At 39.1% G+C, this 22,609-nt stretch overlaps 1 protein-coding gene across 7 annotated transcripts in view; it reads right to left on the bottom strand.

Moving 5' to 3' along the window:
- LOC120523263 (HMG box transcription factor BBX) overlaps window positions 1-22,609 on the bottom strand; it is a 260,159-nt gene that overhangs the window by 170,128 nt on the left and 67,422 nt on the right. For 5 of the 7 annotated variants that reach the window (XM_039744431.1, XM_039744435.1, XM_039744432.1 and 2 more), the window contains exons 3-4: window positions 9,953-10,054; window positions 1,651-1,818 (exon numbers count right to left, since the gene is read on the bottom strand). In XM_039744431.1, coding sequence (XP_039600365.1) covers window positions 1,651-1,818; window positions 9,953-9,988 — 204 coding nt within the window. In that variant the 5' untranslated portion in view covers window positions 9,989-10,054. The remainder of the gene's footprint in view (window positions 1-1,650; window positions 1,819-9,952; window positions 10,055-22,609) is intronic. The other 2 variants (XM_039744437.1, XM_039744436.1) reach the window with 2 other exon arrangements.

The raw sequence follows: 22,609 nt of genomic DNA, 5'->3' as shown, positions 1-22,609 counted from the left end.
TGTACTTTGAACACATAAAAACAAACTTGAAATTCAACTGCAGACATACCTAACTGAACTTAATATCCTGAGACAGTATTCTCAAATCTTAGGCAAGTAGTATTCTCTGATTTACTTCCTTTGCTGTTTTAGCATGAAAAAGTCTGTCCAGTGTACCAGTTTGGACAATGAACGGCTTTTTAGAAAAGAAATTGAAAATAACCTGCCAATAAACACCTGAAAGCTTAGTTAAGCTACTATCAGGGATGCCAGGGGCAATGACCCGGCCGGGACGCTGTGAGGGACCGGATGTGGGTCTGCGCCCACCCTGGATCACGTGGGGGCCGCCATCCTGGTTGCTTTGGGGGCCACGGGTTGAAGGCATGGAAGCCCCACCCTGTAGGGGCCTGTGGTCACCGCCAGGAGGTGCCCCAATGCCTTGGGGACCTGTTACCTCAGCACTTCCACACCAGGAAGTGCTGGGGGGAAGATTAAGGACGGCACCCGGTGAGCTACCAGGAGAACAGCCGGCACTTCCGCCACGCTGGGGCGTGGCCAACGGGGGAGTGTCGGAAACCACCTGGAGCTCATCCGGGAGCGTATAAAAGGGGCCGTCTCTCTTCATTCAAGGCTGGAGTCGGGTGGAATAAAGACAAGGCACTAGAGAGAGTGGAGGCGGCCCGAAGAAAGGCATTGTGTGGCCAGGACTGTGTGTGTTGGGGGTTTGTGCACGGGACTGGGTCTTAGTGACCATAAATATTGTACATATTTGTAAATAATAAACGTGTGGTGGTGAGTAACAACATGTCCGCCTGTCTGTGTCCGGGTCGGCTCCACACTATATATTTATTTCAGCTGCAGTTTAGTTAACATTCCATTTTTTCTTTCTATTGTTGTATTAGTTGTTTAGCACTGTTCAGGGCTTGATATTGGTTTGCAATGTTCATTAGGTCAAAAATCCTTTACATTTACTATTAGATAGATAGATATACTTTATTATTCCCAAGAGGAAATTCACATTTATTATTTCAAAGGAAAGATATAAACAAGTACAGATAGACAGATTTAAAATGTAAACATTAAGGTAGGAATACCATGCTTTAACAGTATCACACGAATGCATATTCATCACATTTCTCAGTATTCATCTAAATGTAATCAGGGCATAAATTAATATAGTATTTTAATTCACAGAATTACATAATAACCCTGTAAAGTCAAAACTATTTTTGTTTTATTGCAGTCGCACATACATATACTCATAGTATGAAGTAAATTATGCACTATATTCTTAATTACCTCAAAAAAGAAGGCAATCATCATTTAAATACAAAAATCTGGATATTACAAGCAGCCCATTTAAAAAGTTACCACAATAAGAATATACTGTATTTTCTATCTATCACAATGTGTTATTTACTATCAATATATTATATAACAGTCTATAAAATAATGACATAAAAATGTTAATGTTGTTTCTTCAAGTCTTTAGTTCCCACTGCCCTTGATATTTACATTTCCATATGATGGTCGAATATCGTGAAATGTGCCATGGACAGAAATTGAATTTAAACAATCTTCCTTTATTAAAAATAAGGTAAATAAATTCACAATGTAACTACTGTAGGTCTGTAAAACCTTGCACATATTTAACCTGAAATTAAAGCCCACCTTTTCAAGCTCCTCCTCCTCATCTTCCTCCTCCTCCTCAGAGAAGTCAAGTACTTTCTTGGAAAGCAAAGGGTGCCACTGAAGACACTTGCGTTTTGGTCGTTTGCCACTCACCTCTCCTTCCACAGGGGGGTCCTTAGTCCTGCTGCCACCCTTCATAGCAACAACCTAAGGATTGAAATATAAAGTGTATGGTTTATTATTGAAGAATTCTGACATATGATAGACATAGGAATTCAAATATAAACCCCCTTAGGCAAAACAAAACATTTAGTTTAATTCTTTTATCTTCTACATTTTTTATTCTTACAGAACTATGATTACTTGGTTTGTAATGCTGCTTGCAATGGTATTTGCCTTGGAAGCCTACATATGAAAAGCCATCCATCTATTAATTTGAAAAATGGTGTGAATGGCACTTTAGATTTTATACCATATTTGACTTGGTTATTGAAACTCTTTGGCTACTATCAATGAGAGGTTTAACTACTGAGATAATATTATTCATTATGAAAGGAAAGAACCTGCTAGCAAATAAAAAAGGAAAACAAATCCACAGTTTACAGTCTGTAATGCTTATACCTGAGGTATTTCAGCTTAGAGACGCCCCCCTCTTTTCTCAAGTCCCAAAATTTTCTCCAAAATAAAAAGGAACTCAGCTGAAAAAATTAAAAAGGGATGGCAGCATCACAATTTATTAATTCAGCAAATTATAGTAAGCTCATAATATGATGTAAAAAGAGTTTACAGTGTACAAAATATGTTTTGCTCCCATCAAGGTGCTCTTTTGGCTTAAAAAAAACACAACAAAAAGATAGTCTTACATTACAAAAATGAGCAAATGTAATTAATGTAACTGTTTTCTTTATACTTTCCATTTAAAATCTCTGAGTCCATGAAGGATGCACAGCTAGGAAAATAGAACGGAAGTGGAAAAGAACACTTCTGTATATGAGCCCACACACGCAAACCCGCTACTTATTCTGCTACAAGAAATTCTGTATGTCTAAAATGGTGTGAAATGGAATCATTTATGGACAGACCAGACCTCTAATGTGGAGCCTCTGTTTTAGGACTGGTATGTCAGTCTCCTATTAGAAAACAGAAAACATTGGCACAGAATCCTCATACAATTAAATGCACCTAAGCATTTAAATTTAAATAGTTACAGCAAAGGGTCTGAATTCCTTAAAAAGCAAAGCAAATTTATATAGCACATTTTTTACCAATAGGCAATTCAAAGTACTTTACATAAAAAGCATAAAATATAATAAAATGAAATCAATTACATTAAATCAGAAGAAAGGTAATACACTAGAAACTTGGTAAAAACAGATGAAAAGTGCAATGCAGTAGCTGGATCAACCACAGGTACAAAAACTAAAAATGTTTTAAATATCAGTTAGTTTATTGAACAGTTTTGTGTAATACAAACAACTGTATAAACAGTGACTGAATCGGTCAACAGCAGGTAAATTTTTATTTTTAGTTTGAGCCATGCCACAATGCAAATTAGTGTAACACTTTGATTGGTTCTGTCAATAACTCTGCCTTTAAAATGATATGAACATGGAAAATGAGGCATTATTAATTTTCTATTTATTCATCCAGTTGCTTAAGCATACCAGTTGAGAGAGATGGGTTGTTCAAGAGATAATATCCAGATATAGAAAATGTTCAAAAGAGAGCAGTGTTGGGAAATTTTTTTTTAAATAAACTGTTAAATTACTTGTTACATACAAAAAAGTAATTAGGCATATTCTATAGTTAATTATTATACAATATGATTTTTTTGTATAATTTTTTACATTATATTTTGTTCCAAAACTGCAACATTCATTACTTTTCTATTCTAGATCAAGATGATAACATATAGCAGGACAAACTGAAAAAAAAAATTATGTATCTGGTTATGAATCCTATAGGAATGTCTGATATGGTTATTTATTTAGATTTCAGTAAATTACACATTGTCATAGAATGTATCATTTATGAATTAGAAACTAAATCCTACTTCCTTAACATTTAGCCGAAATTGGTGGAAATATTAGCATGATCAATTTTCATTGATTATTGCCTAGATTTACTGGGTACAGTATAATATAGGCTAATGTACAGTGCATCCGGAACGTATTCACAGTGCATCACTTTCTCCACATTTGTTATGTTACAGCCTTATTCCAAAATGGATTAAATTCATTTTTTTCCTCAGAATTCTACACACAACACCCCATAATGACAACGTGAAAAAGGTTTACTTGAGGTTTTTGCAAATTTATTAAAAATAAAAAAAATGAGAAATCATATGTACATAAGTATTCACAGCCTTTGCTCAATACTTTGTCGATGCACTTTTGGCAGTAATTACAGCCTCAAGTCTTCTTGAATATGATGCCACAAGCTTGGCACACCTATCCTTGGCCAGTTTCGCCCACTCCTCTTTGCAGCACCTCTCAAGCTCCATCGGGTTGGATGGGAAGTGTCGGTGCACAGCCATTTTAAGATCTCTCCAGAGATGTTCAATCGGATTCTAGTCTGGGCTCTGGCTGGGCCACTCAAGGACATTCACAGAGTAGTCCTGAAGCCACTCCTTTGATATCTTGGCTGTGTGCTTAGGGTCGTTGTCCTGCTGAAAGATGAACTGTCGCCCCAGTCTGAGGTCAAGAGAGCTCTGGAGCAGGTTTTTATCCAGGATGTATCTGTACATTGCTGCATTCATCTTTCCCTTTATCCTGACTAGTCTCCCAGTTCCTGCTCCATCATCCCCACAGCATGATGCTGCCACCAACATGCTTCACTGTAGGGATGGTATTGGCCTGGTGATGAGAGGTGCCTGGTTTCCTCCAAACGTGACGCCTGGCATTCACACCAAAGAGTTCAATCTTTGTCTCATCAGACCAAAGAATTTTGTTTCTCATGGTCTGAGAGTCCTTCAGGTGCCTTTTGGCAAACTCCAGGTGGGCTGCCATGTGCCTTTAACTAAGGAGTGGCTTACGTCTGGCCACTCTACCATACAGGCCTGATTGGTGGATTGCTGCAGAGATGGTTGTCCTTCTGGAAAGTTCTCCTTTCTCCACAGAGGACCTCTGAAGCTCTGACAGAGTGACCATCGGGTTCTTGGTCACCTCCCTGACTAAGGCCCTTCTCCCCCGATCACTCAGTTTAGATGGCCGGCCAGCTCTAGGAAGAGTTCTGGTGGTTTCGAACTTCTTCCACTTATGGATGATGGAGGCCACTGTGCTCATTGGGACCTTCAAAGCAGCAGAAATTTTTCTGTAACCTTTCCCAGATTTCTGCCTCGAGACAATCCTGTCTCGGAGGTCTACAGGCAATTCCTTTGACTTCATGCTTGGTTTGTGCTCTGACATGAACTGTCAACTGTGGGACCTTATATAGACAGATGTGTGCCTTTCCAAATCATGTCCAATCAACTGAATTTACCACAGGTGGACTCCAATTAAGCTGCAGAAACATCTCAAGGATGATCAGGGGAAACAGGATGCACCTCAACTCAATTTTTTTATTTGTAATAAATTTGCAAAAATCTCAAGTAAACTTTTTTCATGTTGTCATTATGGAGTGTTGTGTGTAGAATTCTGAGGAAAAAAATGAATTTAATCCATTTTGGAATAAGGCTGTGACATAACAAAATGTGGAAAAAGTGATGTGCTATGAATACTTTACGGATGCACTGTAAATTATAATGTAGGCTACAGTGGGTAAATTTCAATTAAATTTAAAAACAACACATCATATCTGATTTGGAAGAACAGTGAAAGAGGTATAAGGAATCCAATGATTCTACTCTGTGTCATCTGTTCTTTACCTGCTCTGACATGCGTAGTAGCATCTACACCGTGCTGCTTCAGGTGTGACATCCCTCCATGGCGACCAAAACTGCTAGATGGCAAGCATATCTGTCATTAGGAACAGGGCTGACCCACTGACATTCTCTCCCACTCAGGCCTATACCTCAACAGCATCTTTTGCAGGCACCCTTGGATTAGCAGACATCACCATAGTAATGTTTACAGTGTGTGTATCATCTTGTTCTAGACTTTCTGCTATAATGCATGATGTGACCTTTTCTTTTTTTTCAGTCAATGTGTCAACACAGCAACAATGACAGTGACGTGCAATCTCAAGGAATCCACAGAACCTGTCTGTCTGTAATTTTAACACACCACAGAAATGAAACTCATAATAATAATAATAATTCATTACATTTATATAGCGCTTTTCTCAGTACTCAAAGCGCTATCCACACAGGGAGGAACCGGGAAGAGAATCCACAATCTTCCACAGTCTCCCCTTATGGAATTCTCTGCACTTTGAAGAGCTTGTGTACATATGAAACAATGTATATCATGTTTCTTATTGATTCAATACAGTAAGCAACATTTTAGGTTCCAGTATGGGACAATCACATATTATAAGTAACTGGTGTCAACTCCTCTTTTGTGTGTGAATGAAGATTATCAAGAAACAACAAAAGAAACAAACCAGTTGGGGCTGTATGATGTCGTAAAAGTTCACATCATCACATTTATCATTCCAAAACATTGACCACCGCATTGGGCTGTGGGGACTTGCATTTTAACTCAGAGAGCAGCAGCTTTGTTCTCTCACAGATCACTGCAACCCTGCATGTGGGGTATTCGGTCATAGTATTATAATGGTTCAAAGGTGATTTGCTCTAAGTTAATTGAAAACTGCTACATTCATGAAATTCATGAAACTCTAAATTTAGATCTGTCTCATCATAAAACGGATTTTAATATCTAACTAACTTGACTAATTTTTACTCACTCAGACACAATGTCCTCGGTTGTTCTCTTTCTACCATCTTCTGAATGAAACGGCATGCGTTATAGAAAAAAATCATACTTTGTGTTTGATTGTGGCTTGGCAATAGCACATAATTAACATTTCTTATGCATATAACTGAAATGCTGCATAAAGCTGAGTGTTGAATGGTATGTACAATGTGCTCACAGGAGGACAATGGTACAGGCTTTTTAAAAAAAATGTAAAGCACTTTGTTATATACATTTACACAGCACAAATACATTCCTATTGTAGCAACCCTCCATATGTTCAGAGGAGAAAAGAGGACAGCATGGAGTGTGGTTAATAATTAAAAATCTGGACTTGAGCATCAGTAGGCTTTGTGCCTTAGGAACCATGTTACCCAAACTATTCAATAACATTTCAGTAATTATTTATCGCTCTGATGCTTATCTTTCTGAACATAAAATAGGCCCTTATAATATTAACAGTTGAGAAGAATTCATAAGTAATTGCACAGTTATGGTATTTGAGCGTTCTTCTAGAGCAAGAGTTCCCAAAGTGGTCGATATCGAGGGGGTCGATAGTTTCAATATAAAAATTTGGGGTCATACAGCAAAAATAGACCCCTTACTACTGCTATTTGTTTGTCACTTCAAAATATCTATGATTCCAATACGTACCTAATTAAGACGTAAAATAAATTCAAAAAAACACTTTTTTGATAAAAACACATTACATACCAAACTTGCAAATGAAACGGTAAAATGTGTCATTAAAAGAGTCACATGTAAGAATGCATAATGCAAAATAAATGCAGCACAAACATGTCTGTGCATTGTCTTATTGAACGTATCAAAGCAAGTGCGAACATGAAAAACCGTTGCATGTCAGCACTTGCTCGTGGTGGGACGAGACGACGGATATTCGATATTAGCAGAATCTATCAGTCTTGTATGGTCATGCTTTCATAAAACACTATAAATTGGTTCGTTTGATGTGACATGTACTTATTTGTGATTTGAACTTTGAATATAATTATTTATTGAGGAGCAGTACTACAAAAAAGAAAATCAGAGGACACAGTTTATTTATTCGAGTTTGAACAAAAACCTTCTGTTTCAAGTAAGTACGTACTTTAATGGGTTTTTTTTTTATCACAGGGCTGTCGAAATTGTTTGTTAATAAAAGTTTTTATTTCTTCATATAATAATATGACAGAACCAAAAAAAGAAATGCAGACAGTACAGCTTGGACTATTTGTACTTATTTTGAATTTACATATTTATTTCATAAATGTAAAAAAAAACTCTGCTCGTATTTTATTGCTTTAATTTTGTTAGTGCAGATTTCGATATTAAATGTTGCACAAAATAATGCCATATTCTCTAGTCCTTTTATCTTTTTCAATCATTAATTACAAGTGATTAAAATGAAAAGTTTGATATCTAGTGAAATATTTAATATCGAGTACTGTACAAATTTATTAATTTGAGTAAGTAAAGTAAATGAAAAGGGGGTTGACAGTTTTAAAAGTTTTTGGTAAAGAGGTCTGCGGCTAAAAAAAGTTTGGGAACTCTTGCTCTAGAGTGTATCTTTCTTTTGCAAGGTTTGACTAATCAAAGACATCATCATCTCATAACAGGCTTAAATTTCAAATGTGGTATTTTTCCATCCAGCCGTTTTAGCTCTAAACCGTCCTCACACAAAAGCACACACACACTATTGATGTTTTCAGTATCAGGGGACCCTAAAATGTTGCGATCCATTGAAAACCAGAGACTGAAAGTTTTGATGAATTTAAAGCTTTTGCTCCTCCCCTGTAGATCATATTTATGGTGAGGGATGGCACAAAGCAAAAAAATTAAAGAATTACTTCTTCTTTAAGGTTACAGTAAACAAGAAAAACAAAATATTACCTTTAAGTGGTGTTACAGTAAGAAAAGCAAAAAGTAGTATCTATTTACATCACTGACTGACATTTTCCCATCGTTTTGGCCATGGAGAATACCCTGACTGTTGCCGCTTTAGTGTTTCGTTCAGCCTCAAAGCACACCATCTTGCTTTTGTGACTTGCACACTTTTTGCTCCTTTGTAGTGTATTACTCTTTGACCCTTCCATATCCTTCAACCTGCTCCGGGTCCCATTTTTAACCCTTTGTGCCTCTTTGTATAGAAATCTGCAGAGAGCATTCTTCTGCAAATGTCAGCCCTCAGTTTCTTTTAGCTGTTTTAATTTGCATAGGCTGAAGTCCGCTAGCAACTGACCTTCATTTTTGGCCAGTGCCAAAAATAAATGCTGAGTCAACCACTAAGGGGTACCCTTGAAACTTTGAGGGCCACTGGTACAAGCCACTTCAAGCACTCGGAGTGTGCAAGCACCACTTCAGTTCTTCCAATTCAAACTTTGTGTGTGATAGTAATAAGACTCTCTTCCCTCAAGTGCAGTGCACTACTGCTAAACAATGTGAGCATGCACCTACTGCTGGAAAATGCGTGCCCAACAAAAACAAAGTGATGGTTGCAGTTTGGCACTTTAAGAACATTTCTGCAAATGTTTGGAGGCAATGGCAATGTGTCCAGCCAATTAACGATGGACAATTTCATCAACCATTGACTCAAATAACCCCCAGTGATCTGCTACAACTATCAATAGACTTGAATTATTTTGGTGTTGCTTCATCAACAGTGTGTGAAGTACAGTCAAACTAACCAAATTAAAGTAACGCATTTAGGGGTTGCATTAAAAATTTAATTGCAGAAATTTTTAATATACTCATTTCATGCATTAACACCAATTTATCAGCAGCTCTAATAAATGAGTAAAAATAAATATAAAATATTTAGGAGTTTCAAGCCAATGCTTTTCAAACTGGGGGCTACAGCCCCAGCAGATTGAAATTATTTAAAAGAAAATCAATTCCAATGTTAAAAATTGTATCTGAATTGCCTAATTTTTAAAAAACCATATAGGTAACTGAAAATACTCTTCATTTGTTACATATAAAAGGGTGGAGTGGTGGCTCTGAGGCTAAGGATCTGTGCTGGTATCCCAAAGGTTGCCGGTTCGAATCCCCATCACTGCCAAAAGAAATCCTACTCTGCTAGGCCCTTGAGCAAGGGGTGCTGTACAATGGTTGACCCTGCACTCCGACCCCAAGGGATATGCGAAAACTAACAAATTCCTAATACAAGAAATTGTATAAGGCAAAACAAAGAATAAATAAATAAATATAAGAAGTTGTATATCAATGTAGTTGTATACAAGAGAAGTGGCCCTGAGCCTGTGCTGTACACAAACAGCTTTGATGCATAAGGAAATAAGCAAAATAAAAAAGGCTAAAAAGTGGGACTTAAAAGGATAATTGGTTACACAGCAGCCAAACCAGAGTTTCCATTCTCAGCTACATCCTCGTCTTATATTGCTCCTACTACAAGACTCCCACTGTTTCCCGCAATCCCTATCTTTCATAAGTTCATCACCCATGCCAAAACAAAATCTTCCACAGCTCACATTAGTTCTGAGAGAACGGCACACTCTTGCTTCCATTCCTCTTTGAACTGATCCATGCCAAGAGACTGCTCAGGAACCACGCACCAAGACAGATGGATTTTTCTGAAAGAGAGTGTCTGAGGTAAGTATCGTCTTTCTCACCACCCAAAAAACAAGCAGTCTGCACAGCATATCTTTGTCTCTCTCTCTCTCTCTCTCTCTCATGTCTAGTCCTCCAAAGTTTACAAGATTTTTAGTTTTGGACTTTTTTTTGTATCATCATTTTTAGAACAGTTTTAAAAACTGGCAGAATAAGGTAGAAGAATATAATACAACAGAGTACATAAGAACATAATACAAAAGAATATATACAATGAAGAACAAAGACAAATTGACAATTAGTAGTAATAAAATATATGTATCTAACATTACATTTTAGTATTACTAATATTAATAAATAGCAAAAATCTTTTGTTTCACGCAGTATTGCCAATTTTTCATAACCTTCATCCTTCCAAAATATAAATACAGGAATAGGTTGAAGTTAGAGGCAAAGATGTGCTTCCAGTTATCAAAACTAGAAGCCAAAGTAGACAATAAAGTCTCTTTAAAACATAAAAGCACGCAACCTTTATAACTGACTTTGAACTATAATCCTTTGACTTTGACCTCAAGTCATATGTAACTAGTTATTTTTCAATTTTTTTTTTTTTTAATATGAATTCATATGTAACTTGTCATACGGATGTGCTTGGGAGAACAATTTAAGGACTTGGTTAATTATTTTATCCCCGGAACACACAAGGGCGCTAAGCAATAATGATTTCTCTCTTTCTTTCCCATCAGCAGAAAGGAAGACTGACATTCTTCCAACCATGACGTCACTTCCAGGGTCACTCCACCTGGACCTGCTTCTTCCTCCAAGAACGCAGAGACATAGCCACCCGAAGGCTAAAATCATAAACCAACACCTCCAAGCAAATTACAGTTGCGTACAATTTTTTTGGTACAGGCCCTTCCTGAACACTGGCCCGCCCAGTCCGTAGACAGGAATATAAAAGCATGGACAGCCTGATCACAGCCATCAAACGTCACAATGCCGCCTCCACAGGTAGAAAGGGCCAGTAGGCATACGGAATATCACAAGCATTATTAGGCCCCTCCGCCCCACTCAACACTATACAGAACCTGTGGTGAGACCCAAGGAGATGCCCTTAACACTACCCCACTGCTACAAGCGCAGGGAACATGGCCATACCATGCCTAACTGCCTCCGCTTTGGTGAACATATGGACTGCAGTTCGGTGAAGGTAGAGAGATACTGTTTAGTTTGATGATCCGTTGTCTCTATTTAGGTAATCCTAAGGTTCTACTGATGTGTTTAATGGTTTTATACCTGTTTGTCAGCCTTATAATGAATGGCTTCTTTCACTTTCATTGTAATAGCTCATGTCCTCATATTGAACAATGGCAACTACAGATTCCAAAAGTAGACAGTAGGTAGAAGCAAGCCTAGATATCTTATGCCTGCATTAATGAAACAACGAAACACACCTGAGAAATCACAAACACCTCTGATGCCAATTGTCCCAAACATTATGCTGGCCTATAATGGGAAGACCATGTATAAAAAGTGTTGTAATTTATACATGGTGTAACCAAAATGTATGCAAGTACACTTAAATTAAAGTCTGTAATATGTACTTTAATTTTCTCTGAATTGTTTGATTTGTAATTTTAAACTGTGGTGCAGACAGGTAAATCAAGGAAAAAATGTGTCTTTCTCCTAAACATTATTGAGGGCAATGCAAATTCATGCAGTATGCTTACTGTTATTAGTAACAGAGATCCAAGATCATGCTCTGGTTCACAGCTTTGGCCTTATATTACTGGGGGCCTTGACTTACAGGTTTGGAACCTCAAGCTAAGCTATTCTGTTAAAGATTACATTTATGATGGTTTCCTTTGATTTAAAAATCTCCCAGATAAATCTAAAAACAAAATTATGGCTACTTATAAACTTAGTGTGGGCAAATTTAAATATCACAGATGTACTGCATAATGCTGCTGTTAAAAACTCAACATTAGGCAGCAAAATCTGCAGCACATTACAATCCATTAATGTACAACTAGACTTATGTCCATTAATGAAAACAAAATCTAAACCATTAACTATTGCTATCTATTGCAAAATAGATCATATCAGACTGCAAACCTCTAAAAATGATTGAAGATAGAGAAGTGGGAAATATCATTCAGTGAAGTCTGATGAGCTTACACATTGCCTGCACATGGAATAATTAAGTCACATGTCAAAATATATACATGAAAGAAACAAGTCTTCACAGATTGAGCTGCTAAGAAGTTATACAGCAGTGCCACTCACAGGTGATTAGTGGACATTGCTGAAATGCCATGGTTAACCACATCATTAATAAAGATTTATTAAGTAATACTTTACAATTGGTCATGATTAAAAATGGTAATCATCATAAACTATATACTGTATATTTATATATACAGTACATATTTATATAAGCAAAATACCTGCGCTTCACAGCGGCGAAGTACTGCCTTAACATTTTTATTAAGAGAAAAATTAAACCTTTTTAAACTGAGGGAAAATATATCAATAATTATTTGTTAAGGATCTCTTTCTATACCACATTGTCAGTTCGGCCCTCCGGTTGTAATATGACCAAGCTGTGTGCTGAGCTTACTCTTGAGCATGCAACGTACAGTTGGCCATGTGAACAGTAATCTTGTTTCAAATCTCACAGCTTGGATTGCTGCTGTCATAATCGGTTTGAGTTTCATGGTTTGTTTCAATTACGACAGTATTTGTAGGACTTGTGTTGAAGTGACATTCGCATCTGTCAAGCGCTAGTACACAACCGGTTTCATCGATAACTTCACATCCAGCTTTTGAGAGTTTAAACATTCATAAACATCAAAGTGTCCACTACTGAAATCGTCACCTGTCAATCTAAGATGTTCAAGAGGCATTGGCGGTTGTCAAAAGGTGTAAAATATTTGGCCATTTCGGAACACTTGAAAGCAACAAACCGAACAATTCACCGGCAGCCATCAACTCACATGCAGAACCATAGGTGAAGGGCTTAAGCATCTCCTGTACCGTCATCAGTCCACACCTTGAACCTGTTCCAGTCATTCAATACATAAGACACAATGTTCCTCCGGATATCAAGAGTGAACCTGATATGGCCGTGCAATATGTAACAAAGAGAATAGAAAAGGTAGGTGCCATCTCCGGGCATGGAAACCACTCGGTAAGTGACAGTTCTTTGATCGATGGTGATCACCTCGATAGACATGTTAATGGGGGTACAGTTGGAATGATAAAGGAAATGGGTACCAGAACAATGTAAAGTAAGTCTAAAATACCTACACAATAACTATAATCGTAATAAATGAACAATAAAACAGCGGAGAAGCCGTGGATTAAATAAAAAGGCTGCAGTTATCAGCAGGGAGACGTGAATCCTGTGGCGAAGCAAGGAAGGGAATGTAGAAACTGGAGCGATGGATGGCCTTATATAGGCAGGCAGCCAACAACGTGGGAGGCGTTGGGATGGGGGACCCAACGCCGCCTCACGCGTTGACCGAGCTGAATGCCTAGGATGTATATATGTACGTAAGTAGGATTCAGTTAGAGTTGGGAACCCGCGTACCAAATTTCTTGAAGATGGGCCCATAAGTAACAAAGACCGTTGGAAAGTTCAATATGACGGCTGACAGTGGCGTCATACCACCGAAATAAGTACATACATCGGTTTTGGTTAGCGCAGGGAAGCCGCCTACCAAATTTCGTGAACATGGGGCCATAAATAAGAAAATTCGACATGGCGGACGTTGTCGACTGTTATCGACCGTTATGAACGTTACGTGTAGAATTTCGAAATGAAATCTGCTTAACTTTTGTAAGTAAGCTGTAAGGAATAATTTCAGCCAAATTTCAGCCTTCTACCTACACAGGAAGTTGGAGAATTAGTGATGAGTGAATGAGTGAGTGAGGGCTTTGCCTTTTATTAGTATAGATATCAAGGGTCTCCGATATCATATATGTTACTGCCATTACGATAGACAGGCCACCAGCAATAAATACGTACAATGCAAGAAAAATTGTGTACAGTAAATGTGTGTACAGTGACACTAAACGCAAGTATATGTACTAAGTACTGTAAGTAGAAAATTAATTATAGTTACTCACCAACAATGACACGATGACTTGTCCGATAACGAGGAGTTTAGTTTTACTGCACAACAAAGGAGAGCATTACAGCTCTTCTAAAGGAGCCTCTTCAGGCAACTGTATAGCAACACTGTTCGTATTTCTTCCAGCAGACTTCAATCCAAATCCCTAAAGCAGATTCCACCCAGACTACTGCCTTATTACATTCGAGACTGGTTAACGCCGCGGAATCGAATTCAGCTCTCCGTCGCTGAGCCATTCAGCACACAGGAACTTAACTGCGTGCTCTGATTGGTTAGCTTCTCAGCCACGCGCCAATAGCGTCCCTTGTATGATTTCAACTGGACAAACCAACTGAGGAAGCATGCACAGGAAGTAGAAAAACCCATTGTCCGCAGAACCCACGAAGCAGCGAAAAATCCGTGTTATATATTTAGATATGCTTAAATATAAAATCCGCGATAGAGTGAAGACGCGAAAGTCGAAGCGCGATATAGCGAGGGATTACTGTAGTTTATAGTTTTAAATGATATACAGTATATACTGCAGGTAAAACTCTTTTGTACACTGTGAAATACAGTAATGGTCAAAAATGGAAATGAAATTGAGGACAATGAAGAACAAACTTTAAAAACTAAATCTAAACTAACTAAAATCTAAAATGTTGTAATTTCTTATGTGTTATGTAAAGAAAATAAGGAAAACTTGTTTTCAAAACATATTATGGAAGTGATTTCAAAATTATGTAATTCATTGCCTTCAAACAATTAATTGTACACCTGGCCACTGGAGATTTCTCAAAGTCCTGCTCAGTATTTGGTAGGCCCTCCTTTGGCAGCAGTAACAGCATGCAGCCTCCTGGGCGTGCTTTCAACAAGGGCGTTGCAAATAGCTGGGTCAAAGCTCTCAATTGTTCGCTGGAGCATGCCTTTTAAATTCTTTTTGTTGCTTGGTAGGTCTACTGGGCATTTCCTTTTCATCTCATCCCAGTCATGCTCAAAAGAATTGACATACGAACTTTGTGGGGCCACTCAAGTACTTTCACCTTTTTTTTGGCGAGGAATGTTTTCACATGCTTTGCAGTGTGCCTGGGGTTATTATCTAGCTGGAAAATGCAGCAATGCCCAAGCAGTTTGGCAGCAGAGGGGAATTCATGATACCTTCAATGAAATGCAAATTGCCAACACCGGAAGCTGCCAAGCAGCCCCAAACCAACACGCTCCCACCACCATGTTTGACTGTTGGATTTAAGCATACGGGGCTATATTCCCACTTCGAGTTGTGCAACACTCTCTGACAAACAACTCATCCAAACATGTTGAATTTAGATTCATCAGACCATCCAGCTGATTTCCAGTAGCAGATCGGCTTTTCAACATGTTCTATGGCAAATTTAAGACAGTTTGTTCTTTTTACTTATAATTGGCTTCTTATGAGGAACCCTTCCGTGCAGCGCACATTTGTTCAGCCTGTTTTTTATTGTTTGTGTGCAAACCTGAATTTCAGTAGCCACCTTGACTTGCTTAGCAATTTCTGAAGCAGACAACTTTTAGATTTTCATGGCAAGCTCTTTGATGTACCTGTCTGTCCTTGTACCATTTTTTCTTTTTCTCCCTCTTCCCCCCAGATTAACAATTTCAGCATACATCTTGAACTTCTGAAAGATATACTGCATGGTAGTATGCCTCATATCAAGTCTGTTGGGTATTTCAGCAGTTTTAGCCATGTCAACTAAACCTACAAATGCTTGTGTGGAGAATGACCACCAAGGCTACTTGCAGATACTAAGGGCACCCAATTACATACCTATTTGGAACACCTGCTGTTATGTGCTGTGTTAACACTAAAAACCCTGAAGCCTACGAAAAAATAAATAATCCTGGGCCAACTTAAATTCCTTCGCACCTCTTCATCAGCGTCTCTGTCTTGCAAATGTGAAGAAATTAATTATTACTTTATTTTAATTTCAGTAATGATAAGATTTCATTGATCTCATATACACTAAAATGTTTTTGGCATTATTGTTCCCAATTTACGTACCCAAAAATGTCTATTATTCTACTTATGCAACAAAATTGTTTCAAATGACTGAAGAATAATGAGTATAACACTTATAAAGTTTAAAATTAAGTCTTTATATGAACAAAAGCAATTGTTTCACACAAATATCAATTAAATAAAGCACAAAAATGAGCAGTTTTAGGAATTTCTTTCCAAAAATCTGGATTTTACAGTACATAACCAAGATAACTTTATGTGTTCCAATCCGTCAGCTGTCATTGTACCATGTTTGTAACTTCAAGTAAATTACTTTTAAAAGTAGCACTGCTCAACACTGGACGTCATTAAATGAGCGCATGTCAAACATTACACTACGACATATAAAACAGTGATAGAAATATGACATTTCTGTTTCATCCAGCTATTTTCAGACAGATGAATGAACATGATGCTAACAATTTATGCAAAATAACTGCCTTCAGCTCAAATAACTGATCAGGAAATTATGTAATAGTTGTGACAAGACTATTTACAACAAATTAGGATTTTTATGCTGCAATTCACACATCATCGTCTGCCTTTTGTTTCACTTGACCACAAAGATTTATTGAATTTTAATTTATTTTTAATTTTGATGTTTTTTTTTATTGACTGACAGTTTGTACAAATATTATAAAAATTATGGTACACTAAAAATGTTTACCAAAACTAAAAATATTGTAATGTTGATGGACTGGACCTGGGAAACACAGACACACACACAAACAATGTGCAAACTACTCATTGGGGAGTGGAAATGTGTGAGAAAGACAGCGCTCACCTGTTAAAATACTCCTATTCTCAAAAATCCTTCAGTTTTGTCGTGTGGTCTCAAGTCAGAGGTGAATTCAAATTGTTCTATCATGGTGTGGATGGGAGGAGAAATGGGGTAGGAGTTATTCTGAAGGAACAGTATGTCAAGGGTGTTTTGGAGGTGAAAAGAGTGTCAGGCAGAGTAATGATTATGAAGCTGGAAATTGGAGGTGTGATGATGAATGTTGTTAGTGCATATGCACCGCAAGTTGGGTGTACAATGGTTGAGAAAGAAGATTTTTGAAGTGAGTTGGGTGAAGTGAAGAACAGTGTACCCAAGGGACCGAAAGTGGCGATTGGAGCAGATTTCAATGGGCATGTTGGTAAAGGGAACAGAGGAGACGAGGAGGTGATGGGTAGGTATGGTGTCAAGGAGAGGAATGAAGAAGGTCAGAGGACAGTAGATTTTGCCAAAAGGACGGACATGGTTGTGGTGAATACGTATTTTAAGAGGAGGGTGGAACATAGGGTTATATACAAGAGTGGAGGAAGATGCAGACAAGTAGATTACATCCTATGCAGAAGAGCTGATCTGAAGGAGATTGAAGACTGCAAAGTTGTGGCAGGGGAAGGTGTAGTTAAGCAGCATAGGATGGTGGTCTGTAGGATGACGTTGAAGATCAAGAAGAGGAAGACAGTGAGGGCAGAGCCAAGAATCAAACGGTGGAAACTGAAAAAGAAAGGCTGCAATGTTGAGTTTAGGGAGGAGGAGAGACAGGCACTGGGTGGCAGTGAAGAATTAACAGACAGCTGGGAAACTACAGCAGATGTAGTAAGGGTGACAGCAAGAAGGGTGTTTGGTGTGACATCTGGAAAGAGGAAGGAGGAAAAGGAAACCTGGTGGTGGAATGAAGAAATACAAGAGAGTATACAGAGGAAGAGGATGGCAAAGAAGAAGTGGGATAGTCAGAGAGATGCAGAAAGTAGACAAGAGTACAAGGAGATAAGGCGCAAGGTGAAGAGAGACGTGGCGAAGGCTAAAGTAAAGGCGTATGATGAGTTGTATGAGAGGTTGGACACTAAGGAGGGAGAAAAGAACCTGTACCAATTGGCTAGACAGAGGGACCGAGCTGGGAAAGATGTGCAGCAGGTTAGGGTGATAAAGGATAAAGATGGAAATGTACTCACAAGCGATGAGAATGTGTTGAGCAGATGGAAAGACTACCTTGAGAGGCTGATTAATGAAGAGAGAGAGAGGTTGGATGATGTGGAGATAATGAATCGGGAAGTGCAACGGATTAGCAAGGAGGAAGTAAGGACAGCTATGAAGAGGATGAAAAATGGAAAGGCCGTTGGTCCAGATGACATACCTATGGAAGTATGGAAGCGTTTAGGAGAGATGGCAGTGGAGTTTTTAACCAGACTGTTTAATGGAATCTTGGAAAGTGAGAGGATGCCTGAGTGGAGAAGAAGTGTACTGGTTCTTATATTTAAGAGTAAGGGGGATGTGCAGGACTGCAGTAACTACAGGGGAATAAAATTGATGAGCCAAAGCATGCAGTTATGGGAAAGAGGAAGCTAGGTTAAGAAGTGAGGTGACGATTAGTGAGCAGCAGTGTGGTTTCATGCCAAGAAAGATCATCACAGATGCAATGTTTGCTCTGAGGATGTTGATGGAGAAATTTAGAGAAGGCCAGAAGGAGATGAATTGCGTCTTTGTGGACCTGGCGAAAGCATATGACAGGGTGCCTCGAGAGGAGCGGGGGTATTGTATGAGAAAGTCAGGAGTGGCAGAGAAGTACGTAAGAGTTGTACAGGATATGTACGAGGGAAGTGTGACAGTGGTGAGGTCTATGGTAGGAGCGACAGATGCATTCAACATGGAGGTGGGATTACATCAGGGATTGGCTCTGAGCCCATTTTTATTTGCAATGGTGATGGACAGGTTGACAGACGAGATTAGACAGGAGTCCCCGTGGACTATGATGTTTGCTCATGACATTGTGATCTGTAGCGATAGTAGGGAGCAGGTTGAAGAGACCCTGGAGAGGTGGAGATATGCTCTAGAGAGAAGAGGAATAAAGGTCAGTAGGAACAAGACAGAATACATGTGTGTAAATGAGAGGGAGGTCAGTGAAATGTTGAGGATGCAGGGAGTAGAGTTGGCAAAGGTGAATGAGTTTAAATACTTGGGATCAACAGTTCAGAGTAATGGGTACTGTGGAAGAGTGTCAGGAGTAATTTGTGATAGACGGGTATCAGCAAGAGGGAAAGGTAATGTCTATAGGACAGTAGTGAGACCAGCTACTGTATGTTATATGGGTTGGAGACGGTGGCACTGACCAGAAAGCAGGAGACAGAGCTGGAGGTAGCAGAGTTAAAGATGCTAAGATTTGCACTGGGTGTGACAAGGATGGATAGGATTAGAAATGAGTACATTAGAGGGTCAGCTCAAGTTGGACAGTTAGGAAACAAAGTCAGAGAGGCGAGATTGTGTTGATTTGGACATGTGCAGAGGAGAGATGCTGGGTATATTGGGAGAAGGATGCTACGGATAGAGCTGCCAGGGAACAGGAAAAGAGGAAGGCTTAAACAAGGTTTATGGATGTGGTGAGAGAGGACATGCAGGTGATGGGTGTAACAGAACAAGATGCAGAGGACAGAAAGATATGGAAGAAGATGATCCTCTGTGGCAACCCCTAACATGAGCAGTCAAAAGAATTAGTCTCAGTTCAGCTCATCTGACTTACAATGACATGGTAGCCCACTGTAACTACTGTATGGTTTTGATTTCCTGTAGATTAAAAATGATCATGAATCAAACTGTGTTTTTGCCTTCATGTATAAACAAACTATTATTAATTTACACATACAGTAGCTTTTCTTTTAGTGAGAAAATCATTTAACATACTTGATGAGGGTGGCACAGTGGGTAGCGCCGCTGCCTCGCAGTTAGGAGACCAGGGTTCGCTTCTCAGGTCCTCCCTGTGTGGAGTTTGCATGTTCTCCCCATGTCTGCACGGGTTTCCTCCAGGTGCTCCGGTTTCCTCCCACAGTCCAAAGACATGCAGGTTAGGTGCATTGGCAATTCTAAATTGTCCCTAGTGTGTGCGCCCTGCGGTGGGCTGGCACCTTGCCCGGGGTTTGTTTCCTGCCACATGCCCTGGGATTGGCTCCAGCAGACCCCCGTGACCCTGTAGTTAGGATATAGTGGGCTGGATAATGGATGGATGGATAGTCTATGAACTAGGAGATTTGTCAACTACTTTAGGCTCCTGAAAATCGATTTTCAATGAGTCAATTAAAAAAATTTTTTGCCAGCCAATTGCGATCTAGGATACAGTTTACAAAAACTGAACAAAGTCATTGTCTTTTTGGAGTTTTCACATTCTCCAAAAGGATGTCTCTCTGACCATCTCTGGAGTTCTCCCACTGGACTCTGACTACTGTTGTATGCAGCAAACAACTACTCAGAGACTTCAGCTCTTTTCAAGTATTAGCTTAGGTGTTAGAAAGGAAACAATCTACTGACTATACAGTAATCCTACTGGGAGACTTGAACACTTGTGGAGGATGATGGAAATATCTGGGGGGCAGTGATTCAGAGTGTAAGTACTGTGCTGAACCGTTTCCCAGCCAGGACGCTGTAATGGAAGGACAGTATGGAAGGAGGCCTAACCTAGCTGTGATGGGGATACAACAACATCCCATGAAAAGGGATCGATTAGTAGATAGTTGGAGGGAGCTGGGATATCAAGAGCAATTCCTCCCCCCGCATAACAGGTGGCAGTGATCCACTGCCATGAACCCAGTATGGTTACCTGCGGGGATTTAGGGGAATCATACTCCTGAGAGACAACCCTGAAAGATTCCTTGGGTGCAGAGAGAGGGCACTGCAGAGAGCAGGACTTCCTGTTTTAGTAGGCTTCCGTCTCCCGGAAGTGCTTCTGTCAGGCTAAGCCCCAGGAGCGGAAGTACTCCTGGCTCTGATATAAAAAGCAACCCATCCAGCCTCCTCCTGTAAGTCAAAAGAGTCAGTGGGTGACACTCACTGAGGAGAGAGAGAGAGAACACTAAAAACTCTCTATTTTGGCTGTGATCATTGTTGTATTTGAGTTCAGTGGAATAAAAACACTTTATTTTGAACTCGGAACTTGCATCTGTGTGGTGATGTCTGAAGTTCTGGGGCTCAGTGGCACCCCCTGTCTTTTACAGGAGGAAAGTCTTGCCTGACCTGAAACTGAGCGGTGAATTGTTGTTGAATTTCTATGATAGTCATTAACTAAGCCATAATGAACAACTGTGACCCAACATTTGCGCAATAGACATATGCGTGCCGAGTCAAAATCACGCCAACAAAATCGCAAAAGTTTCATTAAATATGAATTACTAGTTTAAAGCATATATAATAATATTCATTTTAGAAGTCAATATTATGAGATGCGGCATGCCATCAGCACGGCACGCAGATAGTCCTTAAGATCACACCCTGCATATGTAGGAAGAATTGCAGCAAGACGTCTTGATAGTTGAGCGTATTTAGACTTGCTGGCTGCCTGAGTGCTGGTAATTCCGCTTTGTATACGACGCGTTATGCCAACCCTCGACTGAGTTATTTGTTCGCAGCATGCCATCAGCAGGGTGTTATTTCATGTCTAGAGGGCTCTAATAATGTTAACAGTGTGGGAGAGTTTTTAAGGGCTTAAAATATATAAAAATAACTACACAAACATATGGTTTCTACTTCGCGGATTTTCGTCTATCGCGGGGGGTTCTGGAACGCAACCCCCGCGATCGAGGAGGGATTACTGTACAACTTATGGATGGTCATAAGTGTCCTTAGAACTTAGGCCAGTAATTTTCAACCTGTGGTACAAGGTGAGATTCAGGGTGATACATGAGGGAACACAAAAAAACAAAGTCAGGAAGTGCAAGGTCGAGCAAAAGCAGAGTTGTCACTGTATATGCAAGGATAAAAATCCTAAGTAACACCTTCATCCATTTATGGAATTTGGTCATAAATAAAAAACACCTGATTAGTGCTTGCATTGAGAATGCAATGATACAGTCAATCAAGTTTCAGCTGTTGTCAAAGAGGCCTGCTAAATGATTAGAGGCTTTGCAAAGAGGCCTGCTAAATGATTAGAGGCTTTGCATGCATCCACTGATTGTAACAAACAAGATTACAATCGTGCGTCCAACCAACCACCCATTTTCTAACTTATCTAGTTCAGGATTGTCAGAAGTAGGTGCCTATCATGGCTACACTAGACACAAGTTGGCACTGATGCACGGCGTGCCACGCTCGCAAATATCAATTTACAATGATGATGAAATGAGTTAATCCATATGTTCATTGCAAAATAAAGTTATGAGTTAGCATTTGAAAGCAACCACATTGCACAGATATCTGTGTGGCTCAGGTTGTGACTGTAATGATTCAACATATAATGTGTTAATGGAAGCACATAGTTGCAGAGATATGCAGTTAGCAGGGTTACTAAAACAGACTATTTTAAGTTCTGAAAGGCTACATTTAGAGATTTAGATAGATAGATAGATAGATAGATAGATAGATAGATAGATAGATAGATAGATAGATAGATAGATAGATAGATAGATAGATAGATAGATAGATACTTTATTAATCCCAAGGGGAAATTGTGTTCTTG

Source organism: Polypterus senegalus, chromosome 2 (genome assembly GCF_016835505.1).
Source record: "Polypterus senegalus isolate Bchr_013 chromosome 2, ASM1683550v1, whole genome shotgun sequence".
NCBI classification, from domain to species: Eukaryota; Metazoa; Chordata; class Cladistia; order Polypteriformes; family Polypteridae; genus Polypterus; species Polypterus senegalus.
This window is presented reverse-complemented; position numbering and strand designations above follow the sequence as displayed.